Below are 22,149 nucleotides of genomic sequence, written 5' to 3'. Positions count from 1 at the left end.
GAGTATTGAAGTTCTAACATATTATTTTTTTTATTTCAGCTTTTGTTGTCGTTAGCAATGAGTTAGGCCTGCAACTATGTGACAATAAAGGAAATTTTTCCTAATATAATTTTTGCAATTGTTTCACTATAAGTACCACTTCACATCTCTAGATGTCAGTCTAGCGATAAAGTAGTAATAATACAACCAATTGTGACATAAAACATTGTAAGCTGTTGCCAAGCGTCGGTATTTGAGGTTATTGACATTGCTTAGATAACAGTTACATATGTAATGTCACGTCAGTAGCATGCAAGTAATTAAATTCAGTCATACAAGTGCATACATACAACTTAATATTTTCCGAGATCCCAAGCGCGTATTCGTATTTTTCAGAATTTTTGTTACTAGGAATTCGCGCGGTTTTACGCATTCGCACCAAGCAAAATCACCAATTTCTTGTGTAATTTTAGTTGATTTGTCTAAAAACCGCTTTGGCCAAACATGTCTCGAATCATTTTCAGCAGTGAATTCCAGTTTGGAATTTTCTGAGAAGTTGTTCAATAGCCTTTAGCAGTTGGATTCTTCAGGTGGATTTCAGTATCAGACTTTTCATACATTTTTACTTACATATATTTTTACATCTGTATGTGTTTGTCAACTTTTTATATGTTGTATGTACAGTAATCTGTTAGGAAAAATCCAATAGTGATTAACCTTCTTCAATAAAATGAAATGTTTAGTAAAAATTAGAAAAATTGGCTTCAAGAAGCCATTCTTAACCTTTTTAAATCCCAATATTCTCAGTGATTAAGTTAATCAAATCAAGATTCGTATCAACTTCGGACAATTGGTACCAAATTGAACGAACCCGTGTTTGGAAATCTTCGGAAGATACTTCCTTTAATATAACTAGTCTATAACTGGTTTTGGCGACCTAAACTGGAGTATAGAAACACATGTAATACCTCGATGGCTGCGTGCCAAAATGAAGAGTTAGCCCTCATACTCAGATCACAGCATTTTTATACGCGTTTCCTATCAAAATGTATGCTGAAAGTAATCTGAAGGATTCCACGAATTTTCCATTAATGATAATCTTTGCAAATTCTGCAGCTGTTCAATGCCCATTAGCTTTCATAGACCGGTAAAAGTAGTTCAAGCGCTCTAAAATCTCGCAAGGCTACTAATTACTATCCGAAATTTGCCCAAAACTAAGTCTTTTAAATCTAACACGACTAAGATAAGTTTAGCTTAAGCAAATGAAAAGTGAAAGTCTAGATAGTCAGACTTCAAGAGGCTTGTAAACACTTCCCTTCAGAACAGTTGGTTGTTCTTTCTACAGCCAGTCCACATATGTATGTATGTATATCAAAGTAACAATTATAATAACGTTGTAAATTGTTGTTGTAATTTATATACCAACAAAATATGTACATAAAATAGCTACGCTAATGTGGAGCTAATAAACACATCACCAAATGCAAACAACAAATTCTGCGCGTTCGCGTCAGTTTGCACAGCAAATACCGTAAAAAAGTAAAAACTCGAGCAAAAAAGCGGAGTAAGTAAAAATGCAAAACGAAAACAAAACACACAAAAACAAAAATAACAAGTAACTTTGCGCTAATATTATCGCGTTTCACGACTCTCTGCTACTGCTTTGCGGTTTTTCTTTAAACATTTTTTTATTTATTAGCATTTTTTGCTTGCGGTCGTATACTTTTCAAAAATTTGTTGACTTTTATGTTGTTTATATGTAAGAGATATTTACCTGCCTGTTTCTACAAAATCAACATTTTTTATGGCAAATACTGAAAGCAACTGTAATCATAAAAGCGAGGGAAAATAATCGAAAAAGTGCAAATAAGTGGCAACAAATAGCCAAACAGTCTGACATATTTACACGTTATGAGTATAAATAGCACTGACTGTTGCTGAAATTCGTACGCAAAAAGAAATACGATGTTACAAATGTATGTTTGTATTTGCCGCCACAATTTATAGCCATCGATAAACAATAAACACTTGAGTTTTAATGGTCAGACGGCAACTTTTTGTACTTTAAATTTGAAAACATCAATTGCTGATACACTTACATATGTACATGCATGTATGAGAGTGTGGTTATGTACTATATAACATTCGGTGCAGATAACGTATACGCCGTGTAGCACCCAAAACTTTGCTGCCGCATCTAGTGTACAAACACGATCCAACAATATTATTCAAACCCTCACTTTAACTATCTTTTCACTCTTCTCAATGCATGCGTTTCTGTAAACAGCAAAAAAAACCGCTGGTTACTAATTTACCGTTATAATTCACTATCTTGGCTTGGCAACACTAAGCTGAAGTGTGAAGTGTGTGTAAACGACATGCATATACATATAGAAGTGAACACGATTTTAAAATATTTTTAGTGATTTTCGAATATTATTTATTAATTTAGAAAATGATTACCGATTTTCGAAAACAAGTACATATACAGATTGCTTTCTCAGGCCGTGGCTTTTTCAAGTAAAGTCTGGAATTCAAAGTGCATTACAATATTTTTTGAAGCTGGAGTTATAATATTGGCACAATATACTTATTTCAACTATATAACACAATATATTGAAACTAGCACAAAATCGATTTCGATTACATTTGTCAAAAATTATCGAACTTCAATTGGATTTATCGATTTTAAAACATCGATAATTGAAATTCAAATCAGTTTATAAAATCCTAAAAATTTCTTATTAGATTTTAAATTTCAAGAATAGTAACTACTAAAAAAACAAATAATTTAAAACCGATTTCCATTACTATTATCGATATTTATCGAAATTAAGTCGGATTAATCAATTTTTAAACTTCGATAGTTTCTATTAAAATTAATATAGAAAGAAACACAACAATTTCTATTGAATTTTAAATTGCTGCTCTTGTCGTAGTTGCCCCCATACTATTTCATGCTTTTTGTCTTTCATCAACCTACTTGCATTAATATGTGAAAATATTTGATGACCCCGTACATATATTGTTGGTGTCAACTGATAAGAATTATCTTAATATAATCGAGCTTCTTGAAGCCAAAATTGGACACTTTCTTTTCACTGGATAAAAATTCACAATTACAAATCTCAGCGACCGAACTTCATCTGGTAACACTAAAGTTCAAAAAATTTAAAGCTGAGCTCAAAACTTTCACTTTTCTTTCGATATGTAATAAAAAGTTAAAATATTTTGAAAAGATTTCGTGCACAAGTTTTATGTAAATACTAATCTGTAAAAAATAACACAAAACCGATTTATCGATTAATAATTTTCTCTACAATGTTACCCAGTAGTGAAACTAAACTATCTAGAGGTTTTAAAAATTTCAAATTTTAATGAATAAAACGCAAAATTATTTCAAAAATAGGGCTTAATGCTTTTTGTTCGAACTAGTCAAGTGGATTAAACAATCGAAAGGAAAGAATTGATCATTTTTTTTGTTCCACAAATTAAAATATTTTGTACTATAAGCTGAAAGTAAAACATATAAAAAGTAAAAAATTTAGTAACTAATTTTCCGAAGTAAAAACGCCGTCTCCATTAACGCTTCCAATTAACTCGCCCGGATATTTCTTCACAATAAAAGTTTTTTTCAATATTTTATTTTCAGCGCAATAAATTATATTATATGTAACAGACGGCTTATCTCCACCCTAAATACTTCTGCAGCAGGCGAATCAGCCATTCCGTATACTATTTACTAGCGATCAAACATTTCGAAGTTTTATTACCGTTATTCCCATACAACCGAAGTGAGCCATAACTCATTTTTTGGCCTCTGTGATATAGATAATATTGTTTTCATTATTATTTATGTCAGCGCTGTGGCACCGAAAATGGTAATCATAAAATGTTATGTGTAGAATGTACATGCAGACATACATATTTACACTCTTATGTACATATGTATATAGTATATAAAAACACAAATAAATATTAATGACTATGACATACAGCAGCTTTTTAGCTTTCATATTATTTGCTCTAAAATTAGTGTAGATTATTGCATATACATATGTAGTTATGTACACATGTACTACATACATATGTATATTCATGTGCCTAGATTTTAAGACTATACTTATATAGTCGCACCTTTTACAATGCCTTAGCTGCCGCACTTTCAATTCTCACGAGTCTCAAAAATAGCCAACAAATTTGGCAAAGTAAAAGTTACGAATAATAATAGCTGAAGAAAATTAATGGCTTAAAGAATGGTGCAAAAATTAGCATCATTTTATAAAATTAACAGCGAGCAAATAATAGTTTGTGGGGTAAGCTAAAATTAGCTTTGGCGAACGCTTACTTACATGCGCAAAAGTACATAAGTATATTAGTCTGTGTATTAGAGCGGGTCGATTTATAGTTCTACGTTCCATTCGTAACAACTTTGGTTCTAAAACCAGTTTCAAGGCAGCGATTTTAAAGGATTTTAAGGATTAAGCTCATCAGTTTTTCAAATACCCGTGCACTTCTTTTCTGTTGATCATTTGACGGAATCGGTCAGATTGGATAACTATATTACATATCTCCCATACAACCGATTAATGAAATTTTTTATCACTTGCTGGAAACCGGTCTTTTATCCATAGTCTACTTAGAAAGTTGTTCAGAATGATCCGTAGAATATATCCTGCAACGCGTTTTATATGTTGAAAAAAAATCGACCTGCTCTAATGTATTCATGTACATAGGTGTCTATATATATGTGATAGTCACATCTTTCTTTATTAACTCGGATGTTGTGGTTTTCGATTTTTTACAGCTGTGAGCTTACAACTTGCCTTAATTTTCCTCCTCAAACCATCAATCATTTCTAGGTTTTGGCAAAGCTCTTGTTTAGACTCTTACACCGTTAGCTAAACCTAACGACTTATTGCAATAAATGTACAATTTTAAATTCTGTTTGTGGTTTTATAAAGATGAGAATACATATATACAGATCTACCTACGAATTAGTACAAATAGCGCTTTAGCAAATAAATATAGGGTGTGCCGTCGTTTATGTCAGTATGGGGAAACTAAATATGTTAAAAAGCATGATTTTATATTTCAGTCATATTTTGTTAACTTATAATTTATTTGGACTAATCTTTGAATAAACTCAGGTAACATGTTTCGTTAGTCGTATAAAATTTAACTCTTTTTTGGCGAAGTTCTACATTACTATTTCAGGCTGAAGAGTGAGCTCACCAGTGATCTTTGCTCACAAAAAGAATAACGGTATTGAAATCTGGAAATTTTAGTGGTCAGTTAATACCAGTTTTTTTGACAACAGGCTCACAGAGATGTTTTTTACAGAAACAAAATATGTTATTCACATTGTGACTAAGTGCGCCCTCTAGCGGAGATCAGACATCTTTAAGACCTTTTCAAAAATTAGTGAGCAGTCATAATAAACAAATATCAATCGTTATCGGTTTGCTTCAACTATTTCATAACACTAAGTTTAAAATCTTCAAAATACTACATTTTAATAGTCTAACTTCTTCCCTTGTGATTTCATATATAGTGAAAACCTTTTTTAACATAACGGTACAATTTTTTATAACAATAAACGTCGCGACGTTATACAAAAAAAAAATATATAAAATATTTAACCGAGCTGAGCAAAGGCATAAAATCAATCTCAATTAGAGAATTAATAGACTTGAACCAACTCTAGTTTCTGTGGATTGATTGCATTTCTACGACTTTCTTTTATGTTTATATTGTCAGATGTCAGATTTGCTCATTTGTCCTATTGTACGATTCCAAATTTTAAACATACAAGAGAATATTAAAAGATGTCATCGCGGTAGTAACTTCTCGGAAAACTCAAAAACTATATTTCTGTTTTGTCCTTTTTGACTAAACTTGGTTACAGTATCGTCTACAGAAAGCTCGCGTAATTCTGCATTTCACTTTCTCCGGCGAGGGAATGCTTCTATCTATAATTATTCATCTTTTTTGGCACTACAACCGTGGTTTGTTCTGAGTCAAGAACACGAAACTTTGCCAGTTGCCGCTATACTTTGCAAGATCCCGTTGGTTGGATATCCCAATTGCAGACAGGTCCTTCCTATGAACTTGGTCCTTCCATGTGTCTCGAGTCGAAGGAGCTTTTCGCCGTAGCTCTATCTCTCACTGTTCTAATAATAATAATAACATGAGAATTCTTCATAGTCTTCTTTGTATTTGATCAGATTTCTCCAGGTTCCAACATTCGCTTTTATAAATAAAGTCGTCTTACAAAGGAAAAGCACTCCATTACTTTAGACTTTAACATACGAAGTGTCTTTTCGTCGTCAGCAAATCAATTACCCCCCCACACAACATTCCAACAACAGCCCAGTCATACCTATAGCGTGACTTAGGTTGGGCTGGCTAAAGATGAATCCACAAGATCGGTCCATCAAGAGTCCTAATCTACTCTAACTCTAATACTCCCTCGTTTTTATTCGTTGGGAAGATCGCATCAGTTGGAATATTTTCAAAGCTGACATTGCACATTTTTATCAAACTCACTCTTTCTCTCTCAAACTATTCGCTTTGGCTTGTTTAAAAAATTATTCGCAATTGAAGTGTATTCTTTAACCTACTTAAAGCACTTATAATTCCAGCTATACGATTACAGACACTTTTTATCAAACGCTTGCGGCAATAATAATTTATGCCGTTCAACTAAAGTGTTTGCTTAATACTCTTTAGCATTTAATTGAAGCGCTAATTTGTCACAGTTTTAATGACTTCATTAAAGGCCTGCTAATAAAAGTGTTAAATTTTTACTTTTCCCTTTGTCAATAGCCATAAATCACTTGACAATAATGAGCACACGCATACAAACAAACATCCATGCACACGTACATATTTATCCGACATTTATATATGTATTGTTTTCGGTGTTTTCATTTAATCATTTCAACATTGAACTGTCATTATATTTAACACTAACTATGTATTTGCATACAATTATCGCATTGGCTTGAAGGCAACACGTACGCGATATTTCATGCATATGTATGAGTATGTGTGTATATTGGCAAACTTTTTGCCAGATGAGATTCCGTGGCGCTACGCAGCTGCACACAGTTGATTGCATTTCTTATGCAAATATTGCCACGCGGCGCGCAACTACATACATACACACATACATATCTATATATTACATAAATATATTCACACATACCACACTTCATATTCAAAACAGTTTTATCACTTCGCTCTCAGCGAAAAACGAAGTGGACAAGCGAGGCTTGCGATAAAATGCATTTTCCCCTTGAATGCAGCGAAAAAAGATTTAAATTAAATAATATTTATTATATAAAAAATGTAATTTTCCTTTTTGTTTGCAATCGCGTTTTTATTGGCGTCCTGAGTGTCGTCCGCTTGAAATATGAATGATATTTTCTGCATTTTTTTCTGTTTATTTTGCGCGTTGCGCTTTCGCAATGATTGAATTGAAGTGTTTGTATGTATATGCACGCGTTTATACAAAATATAATATATATGTATACAAACCTATTTTTGCTTCATGTACATTTATTCTGATTCCACATCCCCCAGAGACCGGAAGTGCGCTTTGATGTGCGTGGTTATGCGCTTGACTATCAACGAGGCCGTGTGGATGGAAATTTTCCAGAACTCTGCGCGTCTGGTGAGAATAAAAAAAGAAGAATGCTGAGAATGAAAAATAATAAGCTAAAAAAAATAGTTTTTAAATAAAACGACTGGATTAGTTGAATGATAATTATCCAACCAAGTTTCCCTAGCTTCTTATAGTAGATAAGCTAGTCAAAAGTCATTTTCTGGTTCGATCTCTCATAACTTTATATTTATGTATGTATGTAGTGACAAAAAGCCAATCTTTTTTCTACTTGCCATAATTCTCAACCAATTTAGTTAGTTATTTTTTTTAGTTTGATACTTACGCTTCGGAGTTAATAGAAAAAGCATTAGAATATACAACAGGCAAAAACATAAAACTTTTACTTAGGTGAAATCGTGGAAGTCTTCTAATACTTAGTCTTCGTTATTTTTCTACGCACTAACTTTAAGTAGCACCACACTTGCCAATATTTTTTCATGTGAAAGTGAACAACAAATAAATATATATCAAATCTTGGCCGCGGCTACATCTCAGATGTTCCATCCGTTAAGTCCAATTCTTGATTACTCCATCGAGCATTTCGACAGGTAACTGGCGAATAATCGAAGCGGAATTGTCCGCATTGACTTTAGATTTTACATGTCCCCACAGGAAAAAGGCGAACGGTATGATATTACACGATCTTGGTGGCCAATCGATCGGACCAAAACTTGAAATAATTAGCTGTCCGAGGGTTTCTCTCAATAAATCCACTGATTGATGCGATGTGTGGGAAGTTATGCCATCTAGTTAAAACCAATTCTCCCAAGATCGCGAGCTTAATTCTTAGGCAAATAGTCGGTTATAATGGCGTGATAATGACCGCCATTGCCGGCACGTTCTAACTGACATGATTTTCTAAGAAATATGGACCGATTGATCCAACAGCCAACCCATCACACCAAACCGTTGTTTTTTCTAGATGAAATGGCAGCTCCTGAATCTCTTGAAATTGCTCTTTGTGCTAAATGCAGCAATTTTGCTTGTTTATATTGTTACAAAAGTAGTATTAAGTTGTATTTGTATTGCGATATGCATCCCTTATTATGAACAATAGCTGTAGGTATATGGAATAGCATTTGTCTTGTTGTAGACATCTGGCGCCGCACTGTCTGCTTGTCTACTTAAACAATTGCTGAGTCTGGCGCCGCGGCTGTCTGCTTGCGTCTGGCGCCGTATAGCATTATGTTCGGGTAATTTCCAGACGCAATATTCTAGAAGGACACGTCAGCATCAGCGAGAAGTGCGTGGCTATATAAGGCGTGGCAGCGCCAACGTAATCAATCAGTGCTAAGAGTAAACTGCTATAGTGTAGACGAGTTGTGAAATAAAGAGTTGTTGAATTAAATTAAACAGTTTTGGTTTTATTTGTCAATCCAGAGATACGAACCTAACAAAGTGAACTAGCAAGCAGTAAATTCGTAACAATATATAGCCGGAATAATCTTAGGCTCGCAAACGTCGGATGTTCTTGTAATTTTTTAAGAGCCCATAGAGCAAAGTCATGTTGCTTGTGGAGGTCGAACGACTTCAGTCCTTACACAAGCTGTATTTTTTACGCTTTCAATTTAAGATCTTGACGTAGAATGCTCCATATCCGTTCGATAAGTCAGTCCCAGTTGCTGCGAACTCCGTCGAATAGACTCTAAATGGTTTCCGTGTACACTCTTTGCTACATTTTCTTCATTGCGTGCTGGACGTGGTCTACTGAAATCCGTGTTTCCGATAAATGTGCTGCTTCTTGGTGAAAAAATGTATACATATAATTTCTGATCGATATCTCAAAAACTGAGACAATAACTTTCTTATTTATGGACGGGCATAGCTAAATCGACTCAACTCGTCAAGCTTAATAAATATTGGCTGGTGATGTTTATTTCTCAGGACTTTTCTGGTGTCCTCACATGTTAAATTTTCAGTTCTAGAGCCATTGCGTTCTAACTAGTTAACAAACTATGAGCCGTTTAATACAAAAGTGGTTGCCACAGTTGATGGAATTGAATTTTTTACAATTAATTTTAAAAATCTCAATAGAATACCCGGCTCAGGCCAGTACCCTTACGGTACAAATCATATTTTCTATATGTATACGTACATATACATATGTACATATATTCACGTTATTGCATTGTATGTACATATGCATGTAGGTACGTAATCTGCTGACTGCACGACCAGTGTGACCATACCGGCACAAAACATTTTCTACCAATTTGCCCAGCGGACAAAAAAGTATAAATAAAGTTTATTTAATAAACACACATACTTTAGATATATATATATCTAGTACGCATATATATTATATACATATACATACATTTGTATGTATGTATGCTTCCTACTCACCGAAATAACCGAAATGCTGCTTAAATGGATCGCTGCAGGGAAATTTGTGCTCCGCTTTGCGTTCTCATGCAACACTTTAAATCACGCACACAATCAGCTGACTGCCTCACTATCTACAAAAACACAAACAAACATGTGCACAAATGTGTGACGGACTACACACAAGTGATAAAATTATTGTGTAAATAAAGAAACACGATCCACAAATAAATATAAAATATATCCATATGCATATGAGCGTATGTAGATATGTAAAGGCAGAGAGGTAAAGTGACATTAATAAAGCTGAATGAGGAAAACATGCAAACCAGAAATACACGAACCGCGACGATTGTCTACAACAAAGATAGAACTCGTCGACCCACTGAGCGCTGGAGCTCAGCTGAAGTATCCACAAACGCTATATGCATACATACATGTGTGTATGTGTGTTTGTGGCATACATGCAGGCGGCCTCCTCGACGGCTTTGAAGAACAGCGCGGTAATTTAGTTTGTCTGTCGCGCAGTTGAAGAGTAAACGGATACAAGGTGCTGCAAATAACGTCAAATCGCTAGAAAGTGCCGCAAAGAAATTTAATAATAAAACGAAAAGTGTTTACGAAAGTTCTCATATTTATATTTTGCTATTATCAAAGTGTTTGCCTTGGAGCACAAGTTACAAAAAGTAAATAAATAAATAAATCCTGTGTCTCAGCGTCTAACAAAACGTGGCAGTGAAGTTGTGCAGGGAGTGTGTTGAAGGCCAAAAGCAAAAAGCAAAGAGAAATAATTGATAAGATACATACATACATATATTTACATACATATGTACATAAACAAATCTACTAAAATGCTTTAGAAATATGAAATTTAAAGTAAATTGCTATGCCATAGGCAGATGACAAAGTTATGCAAGAAAAAGTGGCGCAAACGCTCCACATAAAATTTAATTTTTGAAACCCGGAAAGTGAAAAAAAGTTACCGGAAGTGTAACAAACAAATTTATATTTTTTTGCAAACCCATCACAATATCCTACAAAATAGGCATTTTTTTATCAGAACAAGCAAGTCGGATTCACTTCAAGTTTCCACCACTCATTACAAATCTGTGGGTTCAGCAATAAGAAAAAATGAAAATAAGCAAAATTTTATGAAAAGGTGGCTTGGAAAATGTTCTTCTCTGCAATTTGTTGACTAGCAACTCTCTGGCGACTTCTACTTCAAGTTCGTTTTTTCAAAGAAAGCAGATATTTCATTATAAAATGCATGGCAAAGCATTGTTGTAATTGAAAACGTCAACCGAATGTTTAGTCTAGTTCCACAAGAGGTACTTAGAGCCTCTAATGTCTTCAAAATGTCAAAAGCGTGATGTTCGAACCTAAACCCTGAAACCATCAGTTTTTCTATGATCTTCTGCGCTACAGCTCTTTTTAGAGTTTGATCGAAATTAAAATTAAAAAATGTTAAAAAAATTCCATCTCTTCCTCGTGCCTCAATAACGTTTAGTACTTTCCCCGCAAGCAAACTGAATTGCATTGCAAATGGGCAACATTATACGCTATCATACCGTTATATTTGCTTTTGTGCCGCCTAAAAATAGCAATAATTTGTAGACAACAAAAGCAACTGTCTTCATAATTTTCAACGCTCGTCAGCTTCCTTTGTTTGCCGAGCCTGATAAAACAGCAGAGTGAAAACAAACGCTTATCTCGTTGCTGTGCAAACAAAATGTGCGCAGAATTTCTATTCGGCCACATTTTTCGTCCAAAATTTTTAACTACCTTTCGCAAATATTATGATAAATTCGAAAATATGGAAAAACAAGCTGAAAGCTATACAAATAATGCAGACGTTTGTCACTACCAGGCGCGAAAAGTAGTAAGACTTTGTTTCAAAATTCTGAATACATTCTTCAAAATCTGTGACGTCCCCTTCAATGTAATCCCCAATCATCGAAATAGTTGTTAAACTCTATTTGCAAAAAAGCATTATCGTGGTACAAAAATCAAGAGTTCTACTTCTTCTTCTTCTTTACTGGCGTAGACACCGCTTACGCGATTATAGCCGAGTCAACAACAGCGCGCCAGTCGTTTCTTCTTTTCGCTACGTGGCGCCAATTGGATATTCCAAGCGCAGCCAGGTCCTTCTCCACTTGGTCCTTCCACCGGAGTGGAGGTCTTCCTCTTCTTCTGCTTCCCCCGGCGGGTACAGCGTCGAATACTTTCAGAGCTGGAGTGTTTTCGTCCATTCGGACAACATGACCTAGCCAGCGTAGCCGCTGTCTTTTAATTCGCTGAACTATGTCAATGTCGTCGTATATCTCGTACAGCTCATCGTTCCATCGAATGCGATATTCGCTGTGGCCAACGCGCAAAGGACCATAAATCTTTCGCAGAACTTTTCTCTCGAAAACTCGCAACGTCGACTCATCAGATGTTGTCATATAGAGTTTGGTTCCCATAAATAATTCCGACTTTCTTTTACGAATAGCTCGCAATGACGCGTAACACTTAAATAGTAAACCTTGTTGACTTTTTGGAAGTTTGGAAAGAATGCGGAGCTAACCACTTCAGAAAAACAACCTTATGCTAAACCCTATTGGTTATTTTGATGTGAAATTTGGCACACATGTCACTGATAGTCATACCAAGCTGGAAATATTTCGACGAATGGGTTTTCGCACGAAATTTAAATTAAAAAGTCTTACGATTTTTTGCCCACAGTAGTATAAAACACTGGCCGTTATCTAAATTTTAATTTTATTTCTATACCCCAAAAAAAAGCAACTTTTTTGTTCATTGGGTTATCGCCAGCTAAGTTTACCACGTGTGGAATGCATTCCACAAAATTCCACTTTCAATTATTTTTCTTACTATATACTTGTTTTTGGTAAACACATTGTGGGCATTCTCGCTCTCTTTTCATTTCGACCACTGTCAGTCTTTAGTCAATATTTGATTACTTAAGGTGTGACGTAAGTTTATTTGTACTCACACCACATATGTATAGCTTCCAAAAAACAGTTAAATAGTTCAACTTTTTGTGCTTGAACCGAAACTTTTTTTTTAATTTCTAAAATGTAAAACGTTTACTCAGCGTTGAGCAGTTTATTGTGTTCGTAGAAGTAGTAGCAGTATCTCTAAAGCTTCTTTACAATATCAAAATTGTAGAACTCTTTCAATTTTCTAACTGACCAGGCCATCTTGGTAAAATTTCGATAACTATTGTTTACAGTATATAAGAATTAAATGTGCAATGACAAATTAAAAACTGAGATTTAACATTGTGTGCTGAAAAATCCAATAACCCAAAACCCTACTTCTAGTATATTTGCAGTAGATAGCTGATACCTCTATACAACGATTATTAAATTCTCAAAATTGAAAACTACGTCAGAAATTGCGAAATTAAACGCACGTATCTTTACAAAATTTTGGCAAAATGGCAATCCTTCTGGAGAACTTCGTTTCCTCTGCAACTCTACAACCTTCGCCTTGACACACTTTCTGTGACGCCTTGATTTGTGTTTGTTCATGCATTTACTCTTCAGTTAGCGCTTATCTAAATTTCTTTGTTTACCATATTTAGTGTAGTTAAAGAATGGTTTTTGGTAGAATGAGAAATTACTGGGCTGTAGTTCGTATAACTTTCGTTAAGTGAATTAATAATACATACATATATACACGAAAAAAGTTGTGTTTCATACATATTTAATTTGAAACTATTTAATGTGAACTCAGTATAGCCAAGGCAATCAAGTTAAAAGATTTTGCGAACAACGAGAAAGAGAGTAAGACTAACACTGAACTTGCGGAACACTGCCAATTTAGGTTGGTAGTGTGTGATCTTAGAACCAGGAATGGCATCATGTTTCAAACCAGGATTTTCAAATGATATCCAATAGGAAAATTCTCTCCGATCTCTATTATTCTATTGTTTTGTTGTAGTTTAAGAACTCAGAAATTTAGTCAGAAAATAAGTTCGATGACTTACGACATCTAACTTGGAGAGAAATAACCCAAATGTTGTATTAAACTCAATTTGTTGAGTCTTTCTTAAAATAAGGAACTGGAACGAGGAACTGTTTTTGAGCCCATAACGTTTATTTCGCATGGTATTCTAACTCAAAAGTTAAACAATACCGCTGATACCTGATGAAAGATATAAGAATATAAACTTAGATGTGAGTACCGGAAGAGTATCTCCACAAATGAGCCGGGAACTTTAAACCTCATTGGTGTAGCTTAAAAAAGAGCTCAGAACAGTCATTCTCAGTTGTGTCTTCACCTCCTACAGCCCGAAGCTTCGTAGCGACTCTGTTGAGAAACAGATAATAGCACTTTTTTTAACCATTTTAGGTCTTTATGAACATATATGAATCGTGTAATTGACATAGAACGCTTCAAAATTGATTTTAAGGTTAAGCTGACGATGAGATTGGATCCAAAGCAGCGGTTAAGATCACATTATTCGTAATGCTCCAATTCTTTATTATCTTGAAATGATCTATATAGCGAACAGAGTGTTATTACGTCTGCTAAGTGACGTAGTTTACTTCTTACTTAGTTACAGGCATATTCATTCTACTTACGTAGTGACCCAATATTTGATGATCTTCTCTGCGGACAACTGTCTTGTTTGTAGCTATTCTTAAGTCAAGTCAGCCCTTTCAATTATGGAAGCTCATTTGGTATTTTTCTGCCTGAAAATCACATTTTATATAAAAAAAGGCCTCTAATTGAGCAAAAATAAGAGTTTTAATTAATTAAAAAGACAGTATAACAGAATGACTGAACAAGTGAATGAAGCAATAGCAGCGAAACTTAATAATAAATAAATAATGCAAATATGAACTAACCGCGCTCACTACAAAAAGCACATCCAGCGGATGTTAACAAATAGTCAGATAAGCAATAACAACGGCAAAAGCAACGAACAGCTGCACAAATCGCTGTTAATAGCACAGTCGCACAATATAAAACAAGCGCACTCTAAATACATACATACATAGTATATGCCGAAACGCGCAACCCAAACTGACAGCACAAGCCACCTCACTCAAGGCACGCACTAGAACTCATGCCGCGTCGCTACTGTGCAAAAAGACCAGCTACGCGCGAGCACAAAATTGGGTGGCCACGCGTCAATTGATTGAATTAAGTGCATGTGTATGTTTTTAGATGTGCTACTGATTGGGGCATTGCGCAGATGCACAGATGTGCCATCATATCATCGCTTACTGTCGTCAATTTGTGCAAACATTTAGCGCGCATAGGTGACTCGAGTTGACTGTGCGCGCAGGCGAGGTAGGCGGCGACGAGCATTCGCTGGGCGTTAATAGACGCGCTAAGCGAAGTAGAAGGCAACATGCGGTGGCGCTATTATTAACGCTCGAAGCTTCACTGACGGCGCACCTGCTCAAGTCGTAGTCGACGCGCAGCGTTGATGGATTGCGCGATGCGTGGTCGCGCACGTAGAGCCAAGCGCTTGCGAATTATGAGCTGTATTACACAGATTTTTTTATAGCAACTCAATTGATTACGCGGCGCGCGCCCGTCTATCACCCGTTCGGGATGTTATTAGTTCATGTCTGCTCCAGCGCGCTTAGCGCAATAGACAATGCGCGCGATTCAAGCGCTCTTGGTGTCATTAATTTATGATTGGTGATACTCCGATGATGAGGCTTTGTTTTTCTTAAAGCAGTGCTTTTATTGGTATAGGTGAGGTATTGGTGTTCCTATGTGCATACAGACATGCATAAGTAGTTATATATATGTATATTCAGTTAGTGTTTCTTTTAAATTTGTATCGCCTTCTTTAGTCACTTTATTTCGTTATGATTCTGTTTATGGTTATTTTTCCCGAATTCTATTATAAACAACGGCTGAGTATGCTTCTGAATTTCACAAAGTGTGAATGGTTCTAATGGTTCATACTCATATGCACATATGTACATATATATACATATAAACTGATAATATATATAGGTATACATATATGTATATCTATTTTTCATAGTTGCCGCCAGTCTTCTTTTCAAAACCTCGCATTCCATCAACTTGGTTAATCCCACAATCTAATCGCAGTCGCCAATTGAGATAATCGCGGATTATAATCAATGGTTTTGCTTACAAGATTGAGTGTATGTCGGACATTCTTGAGTGTTCATAAATTTTAAAACCTCTAACCGTCAACACAGTACAATGTTCAAGTGAGGGAACTTGTGGCTAAGAGAATTTATATTCTTAAATCGTTTCAAGGGGTCAAAAATCGTATCAATGTCAGCAGACTGAATTTATTATTACAATACATCCTGGAGCAAAATCAAAACACAATGCATAGTGTGATAGTAATCATTACAAACAGTTTTATTAACAAAATAAGCAAAACTGATGAACATTTTTCAGAAAAAATTTTTTTTTCACATAAATGATGTTCCTCAAAATACTCTATTACAGTTTACTTTTTAGCAAAGAGTGCTGAAAATATTGAATTTCACAAGCTTTAAGCTTTCACGACCTTTTCGGGAAGCAAAGCTTTTAAAAATAGAAATCAGAAAACATACAAGAAATCGGCATCGAAATCCATACAAATGCATATAAATATAATATTACTTGGTGTGCGAGTTTCACCGCTCGTTTCCAAGGTCAAGGCATGAAAGACCCGAAGTCGACAATATTCGTGGAGTCATATTAGGAGAGGGGTGCCTTTAGCAATTGGCTTACCTTAAGATTATTTTGTGCAGACAATTGGTAATATTTCGAGAAGGAATTCGAGAATTTGTCTGCAATTGATAATACATTAAACAAAAATGACATTACGCAGTCTCTTTTTGTCAAAAATATTAGCAAAATCAAGAAAAGATGTTAATTACACTATGTTAAATTGAATTAAAATGACTTTCCACCTACCTTAAGCTGAAATTTAGTAACTAAAGCCCAAATTTTGATTTAAAATACCGTGTTCCACAAGTTCAATAGCCAAAATACTTATTACGCAACTTCCGAGAAGCAAAATTTTTAATAAGAAAATAGAAATTAAGTTATTTAATACCATAATTTATTTTTCAAAGATTTATTAGAAGCATATTTGTTTACTAAACCGAAATTAAGTCAATGGAGACAACGTCCCCAAAGCATTTCGAAAGCATCATGTGAAATTTTTAACTACCACAAAAGCGTAGATTTATTTATTTATTTAAAAAATTAGCGTTGATCACTTAATTTACAACAAACACAAGTACATACGTGTATGTATATTGAAGTGAACAGCATCAATAATAGCTTCAGTAAACAATGATAAATAATGAAGGGAAAAACTAGCGCCATTTCACAGCTGAATTAAGTGATCTGGCAGCTTGTCATGCGATTGCTATTGATCTGCAATTATTCAAACAATAAAGTGCGGTGCATTGTTACTCAAATAAGTGCGAAGTTTATGTAAATCTGTGTTATTTACGCTGAGATGAGTACGCGCCCCCAGCGGTGAATGAAGACATTACTTTGTTAATGCTCTGTATAAATATTTAAGTTTTTGATTTGAAGCTCACAGCTGTCACAATAGTTTTCGAATGGCACAACTTTCATTTGACGACGCAAAATAGACATCCTGTGCTAAAAATTATTAGTATTTTATTTTTATTTTTGCGGATCTAAAACTAGACAAATTATAGCTTCATTAGAACAAACAATATTATAAACTAAATTAAAAACATATTTTTTTCTGAATTTTTTTTTATTACAATTTTGAAATAAAAATCTATTTCGCTTGGTCTAAGATTGTCAGATGGAGTATACTAAACATACATACTTATGTATTTACATTATCAAAATTTCCTAAACTGTTTATTCAACATTCCGTCCATTCAAATCTGTTGACTTCCAGAATTTCATTAAAATACTTTTCACTGTTTATACAAGTGTTTTCGGCAAAAGTTATCTCGAGAAGTCGTGCTGTCGAGCTCAAGGTTACTGATAGCACAGCCACCGTAGCCGTTATCGCTATGAGAATTTGCCACTGACAAAATGCCTACAAAACACTGTATACAAGTATTGCAGCTTCCCAGCGGTACTTGGCACATGATCGGCGAAGGTGACGTCAGCAAAGTTCGGTTTTATTTTGTTTATGCTCGTGCTGGTGTCAGTAGTCACACATCTGTAAACAAACATATACGCAAAATTAGTTAAGGTGCCGTCAGACTGAACTTACGTAAGTCATTGCGTTAGCGATTAATGTGTCTGATGGACATAATTTCGGTAGCAACTTTCATTCAAAAGCTTTCCAAAATTTTTATTATTCATTAAGCTACAATGTTCGAAATGCTTACAACTTTTCTAAAAGTACTTTTATTCTGCAAGTCTATGTACAACCGCAACTTTACGATACATAATTTGCACTTTCAAGTCTTTATGAGACTGAAAGAATTTTTTACTTAAAACTAATTTCGATATTTCAGTAAAATTTAGAAATATTTTGGCACGTTTCTGCCAAAGTTGCTTTCATTTTCTCAGTATCTAGAAAAGCAAGTTGACCCTTCTCAATGATTTTTTACAGCAAATACCTTTTTTTATTTCGAAAAAGTTTACAGAAAAACTCAATTCGTCGAAGTTCAAACATTCTGTGCTACTGTCAGAATATACATACATACATATTTTGAAATTTAATTCATTTTAGAAATTAGTCATTACTTTAAATATAGGAGTGGTCTTCATTACAACCAGAATTTATTTGGTTAAAGAGAAAGAGACTTTTTAACTTAAAGTTTCATGGATTTAAAATTTCTAAAGACCCAAAACTATCTACAGAACTCAAAATAAACTTAGCAGAAATAGTTAAGTACATAATTAAAAGACAAGACTTGGCGAGGAACAAGAATCTGAAGGTTATTCTTTCAAAAGTAGTCAATTGGTGTGTGATCTAACTGAAAAGTCCCTTATTATTAGATTTTTCGGTTATAATTTTATAAAATGGCTTCTAAAAGTCTGCATTTGTAGTTTATTCTTTCAAGAGACCATCAGAGTTTGGTTGGGAGAAAAAGTGCTTATGTTAAGAGATTGTTCGTTAAAAATGCCATAAAAGGATATTCAACGCAATGTTTCGAAAAAAAATGGTAAAATCTACAAGGGATTTCTTTGTTATCATTTTATGAACCCATGCAGACTTTTGCCTTAAAATTATTCCCAAATTTTACATATTCACGCTAGGCTCATTTTTGTTTTTGCAAATGATAAGATAAAAGCAATTAAAAAAGTTTTTGAATGGCTAGTTAAATGTACTTTCAAAAGCACTCTTCTTGCATATCGCAAACAATTTGAAAATTTTTACAATTTGAAAATGTTACTGAAACTACTTTTCTTGCTATGACTAAAGGTGACTTAAACAAACGGATTTAGCCGCAATACATTTTCTAATCAGCAATATCGCGGGTAGGATTTTCTTCCTTTTGCTACAAAAATTGTCAAAGAGCTGATACTTAGATCCGGCATTTGGCATTATTGCACTTTGTCATTTGTTCTTATTCCGTGTCAATGCCACCATAACAAAATGAAGGAGATTAAATGACAACCCAACTCCCGTGTTTGCACCGAAGAAACCGAAAAAAACATTCAATTTGACATTACGCGTTTAATTTCGCTTGCGACGCAAATTCTCATTTATCGCATTCGCTTATGATCACCTGTCAGCAAGACAAAGAGAGCCATGCATTCAGCGGGCGCATGTGACAGTTGTCGCAAGACGGATCGGATCGCTGCGTTCTAATAAAACTGAAATGATTGAATTGTTTACATAGTGAAAGTGAAAGCAGCTTTGTCTTCGGCATTAAAGATTTTGGCTTAATTAATCATCTCTTTGTTTGTTTATTGACTTATCAATTGCCTTTGCTTTTGTTTTTTTTTCTACTTTTGTTGCTGATTTATTTGCTTGCAGCAAAAACAAAGGAAAGTGAAAAGTAATATGTAAAAGTTAAGTGCGAACAATAATTGCAGTCGAATTTATTCAAAATATTTATTGAATTTCTATAAATAGTACAACAAATACAAATTGTATATATGCTGCAACAACAAACAATGCAGCATTTTCTGACGGCAACGCAATCTTACTGGTAAGCATTAAATTATTGGATTATAGCTGTATAAGTAAAAGCTTTTATGAGGGTTATTAATGCAGCTTTATCATATGTCGTAAAATAATTGATTAGCTCTGAGCAATTTTTAGCAGAAACTTGAAAAACAACAAGAAAAAACGTTAATTTCGATTGCACACTTGTCCATTTCTATATCCAAAAAGGGTACAAAAAGATCTTTATGCTGATTTTGCCAGATCTGTGTGCATTACAGCTATATCATATAGTGGTCCGTTATTCCGATAGAGAAAGGTGGGAAAAGGAAGTTTGTCATCGTTTCGATTTATAAAAACAGAGTAATATGCAGACGGACATGGCTAGATCGAATCAGCTCAAGGCACTGATCATTTGTTTATGTACTTTATAGGGGCTATCGATGTTTTTCTATTGGAAAATTCAAGTTTTAATAAATATGTTTTAAAAATGTTTAAAATTCAAAATGTTAAAGAAAAACCATTTTTTATGCAAAGTAAACACAATTTGAAAGCTCAATGTACTCAACACAGCTCTTTCACAATATTTATTTCTAACTTTTGAAATAACTGGAAAAACTAAGTATGTAAAAGATCTGTCATGTAGTTATTTTGTGATTAGATTGGTTTTGGTTCCTGGACACAGCGGTATTGCAGGAAACTGTAAGACTGGTCAGCTTACTAGTACAAGTCCTTCAGTCCAAATAACTGTGTAATGGGAACCGGTAAGAGCTCCGTTAGCTTCTTGTGGTTTCCTATTGCACTGTTGGGCCTTAGACTAGCTCTGCAAGCGTTAGTCAATTATTAAAAACAGTGCAATCGTAAATTTCTTCAGACCCAACGTAATTCAGAGAAGATCTAGAGAGCTCATCGCTAATAAGTAGAGTCAAAAGTTGTGGGTTCATCTAGCTCGAGTTTCTCGATTTTTTTTAACTAAATTCTAACAAAATAATTAAATTATTTTGATGAAAGTTTTGAAAAGGTTCACTCACGGTATTTTAAAATGGGAGAGTTTATTAAACTAGGAGATATTTCTAAAATCCATGCAAATCACATGGCTTTTATATTAATAGTCTCTCAAAAAATCATCCAAATATCCTAAGAAATTTTCAGCTATGGCGTGCGTTATATATGATATATATTAGAGATGATTTAGTGTTATTATTAGAGATTTATTATTTAGAGATTTAGAGTTTTCTAGATTCTTATCGTGACTGGTCAAATCAGTCCAAAAACGGTCTTCGTCCTAGAAAACTAAGTATAAAAGAATGAACACGAACTTTTGGACAAAACCTATAAACTTCTTTGTATTGGCTTCCGCTTACACTTTTTTGGTACAGATGAAAAAAATTTCTTATAAGATAATCTGTATTTTTTATTGTTTCTTATTTAGACACATTTGGCATCTTTTAATAGATTTTTGACACGTCTGAGAGAGCAACTTTCTAATAACCAATAACTTTCAGAATAAAAGTAGCCATTGTCAAGACAAACGACACTTGTTGAAGTAAAATATTGTCTTACAGTAGTGTAATGCTTTAGCTGACTTCGATAAACTAAACTTTCGAGTATGGCGAATTGAAAAAACAACTGGCATAATCAAAACAGAGATAGAATAACAAGTGATTAGAATACAGAAAAAAGCGAATCGATGGTGGCCTTTATTAGTAATTATAGAAACTTGTTTTGGTCCAACTGCATTAACGGTGTAGACATTTTTAATTACCTACATAATTTTTCCGGGCATAATGAGCCTAATTTTCGAACAACGAGCAACCCAAAATTTTTCTAGCTCTAAGATCTCTATACATACTTATATATGTACATACTTATGTATAATAATGAATGATGATTGAGAGAACTTTTTTTAAATAATTTCTATGTAGTCAGGACTCTCTTATTGTTCTCTTGACCTCGACATAGAGTATAATATATATTGTTTAATTTTTTACTTTGAGTGCTATAATACGAGTATTTGTGATAAGTTAGACGAAATGAAAAAATAGTTTCGATAAAAATTTTAATTTTTTTGGTAATATTTATATAATTTTTTAATATTAAGTAAATGTAAAGCCTACAG

The 22,149-nt window shown here is 34.1% G+C and overlaps 1 protein-coding gene across 21 annotated transcripts in view; it reads left to right on the top strand.

Annotated features, from left to right (window-relative positions):
* LOC105226572 (TLD domain-containing protein 2) overlaps window positions 1–22,149 on the top strand; it is a 240,692-nt gene that overhangs the window by 109,240 nt on the left and 109,303 nt on the right. Inside the window, exons 1-2 of one of the 21 annotated variants that reach the window (XM_049450519.1) lie at window positions 10,323–10,659; window positions 19,902–20,076. The exons of 15 other annotated variants lie outside the window; for them this stretch is intronic. In XM_049450519.1, the coding sequence (XP_049306476.1) occupies window positions 20,024–20,076 (53 nt within the window). In that variant the 5' untranslated portion in view covers window positions 10,323–10,659; window positions 19,902–20,023. Of the gene's footprint in view, window positions 1–10,322; window positions 10,660–19,887; window positions 20,077–22,149 lie in introns of those variants that run through there. 5 more of the 21 variants (XM_049450522.1, XM_049450525.1, XM_049450526.1 and 2 more) reach the window with 5 other exon arrangements.

Source organism: Bactrocera dorsalis, chromosome 2 (genome assembly GCF_023373825.1).
Source record: "Bactrocera dorsalis isolate Fly_Bdor chromosome 2, ASM2337382v1, whole genome shotgun sequence".
Classification (NCBI taxonomy): Eukaryota; Metazoa; Arthropoda; class Insecta; order Diptera; family Tephritidae; genus Bactrocera; species Bactrocera dorsalis.
This window is presented reverse-complemented; position numbering and strand designations above follow the sequence as displayed.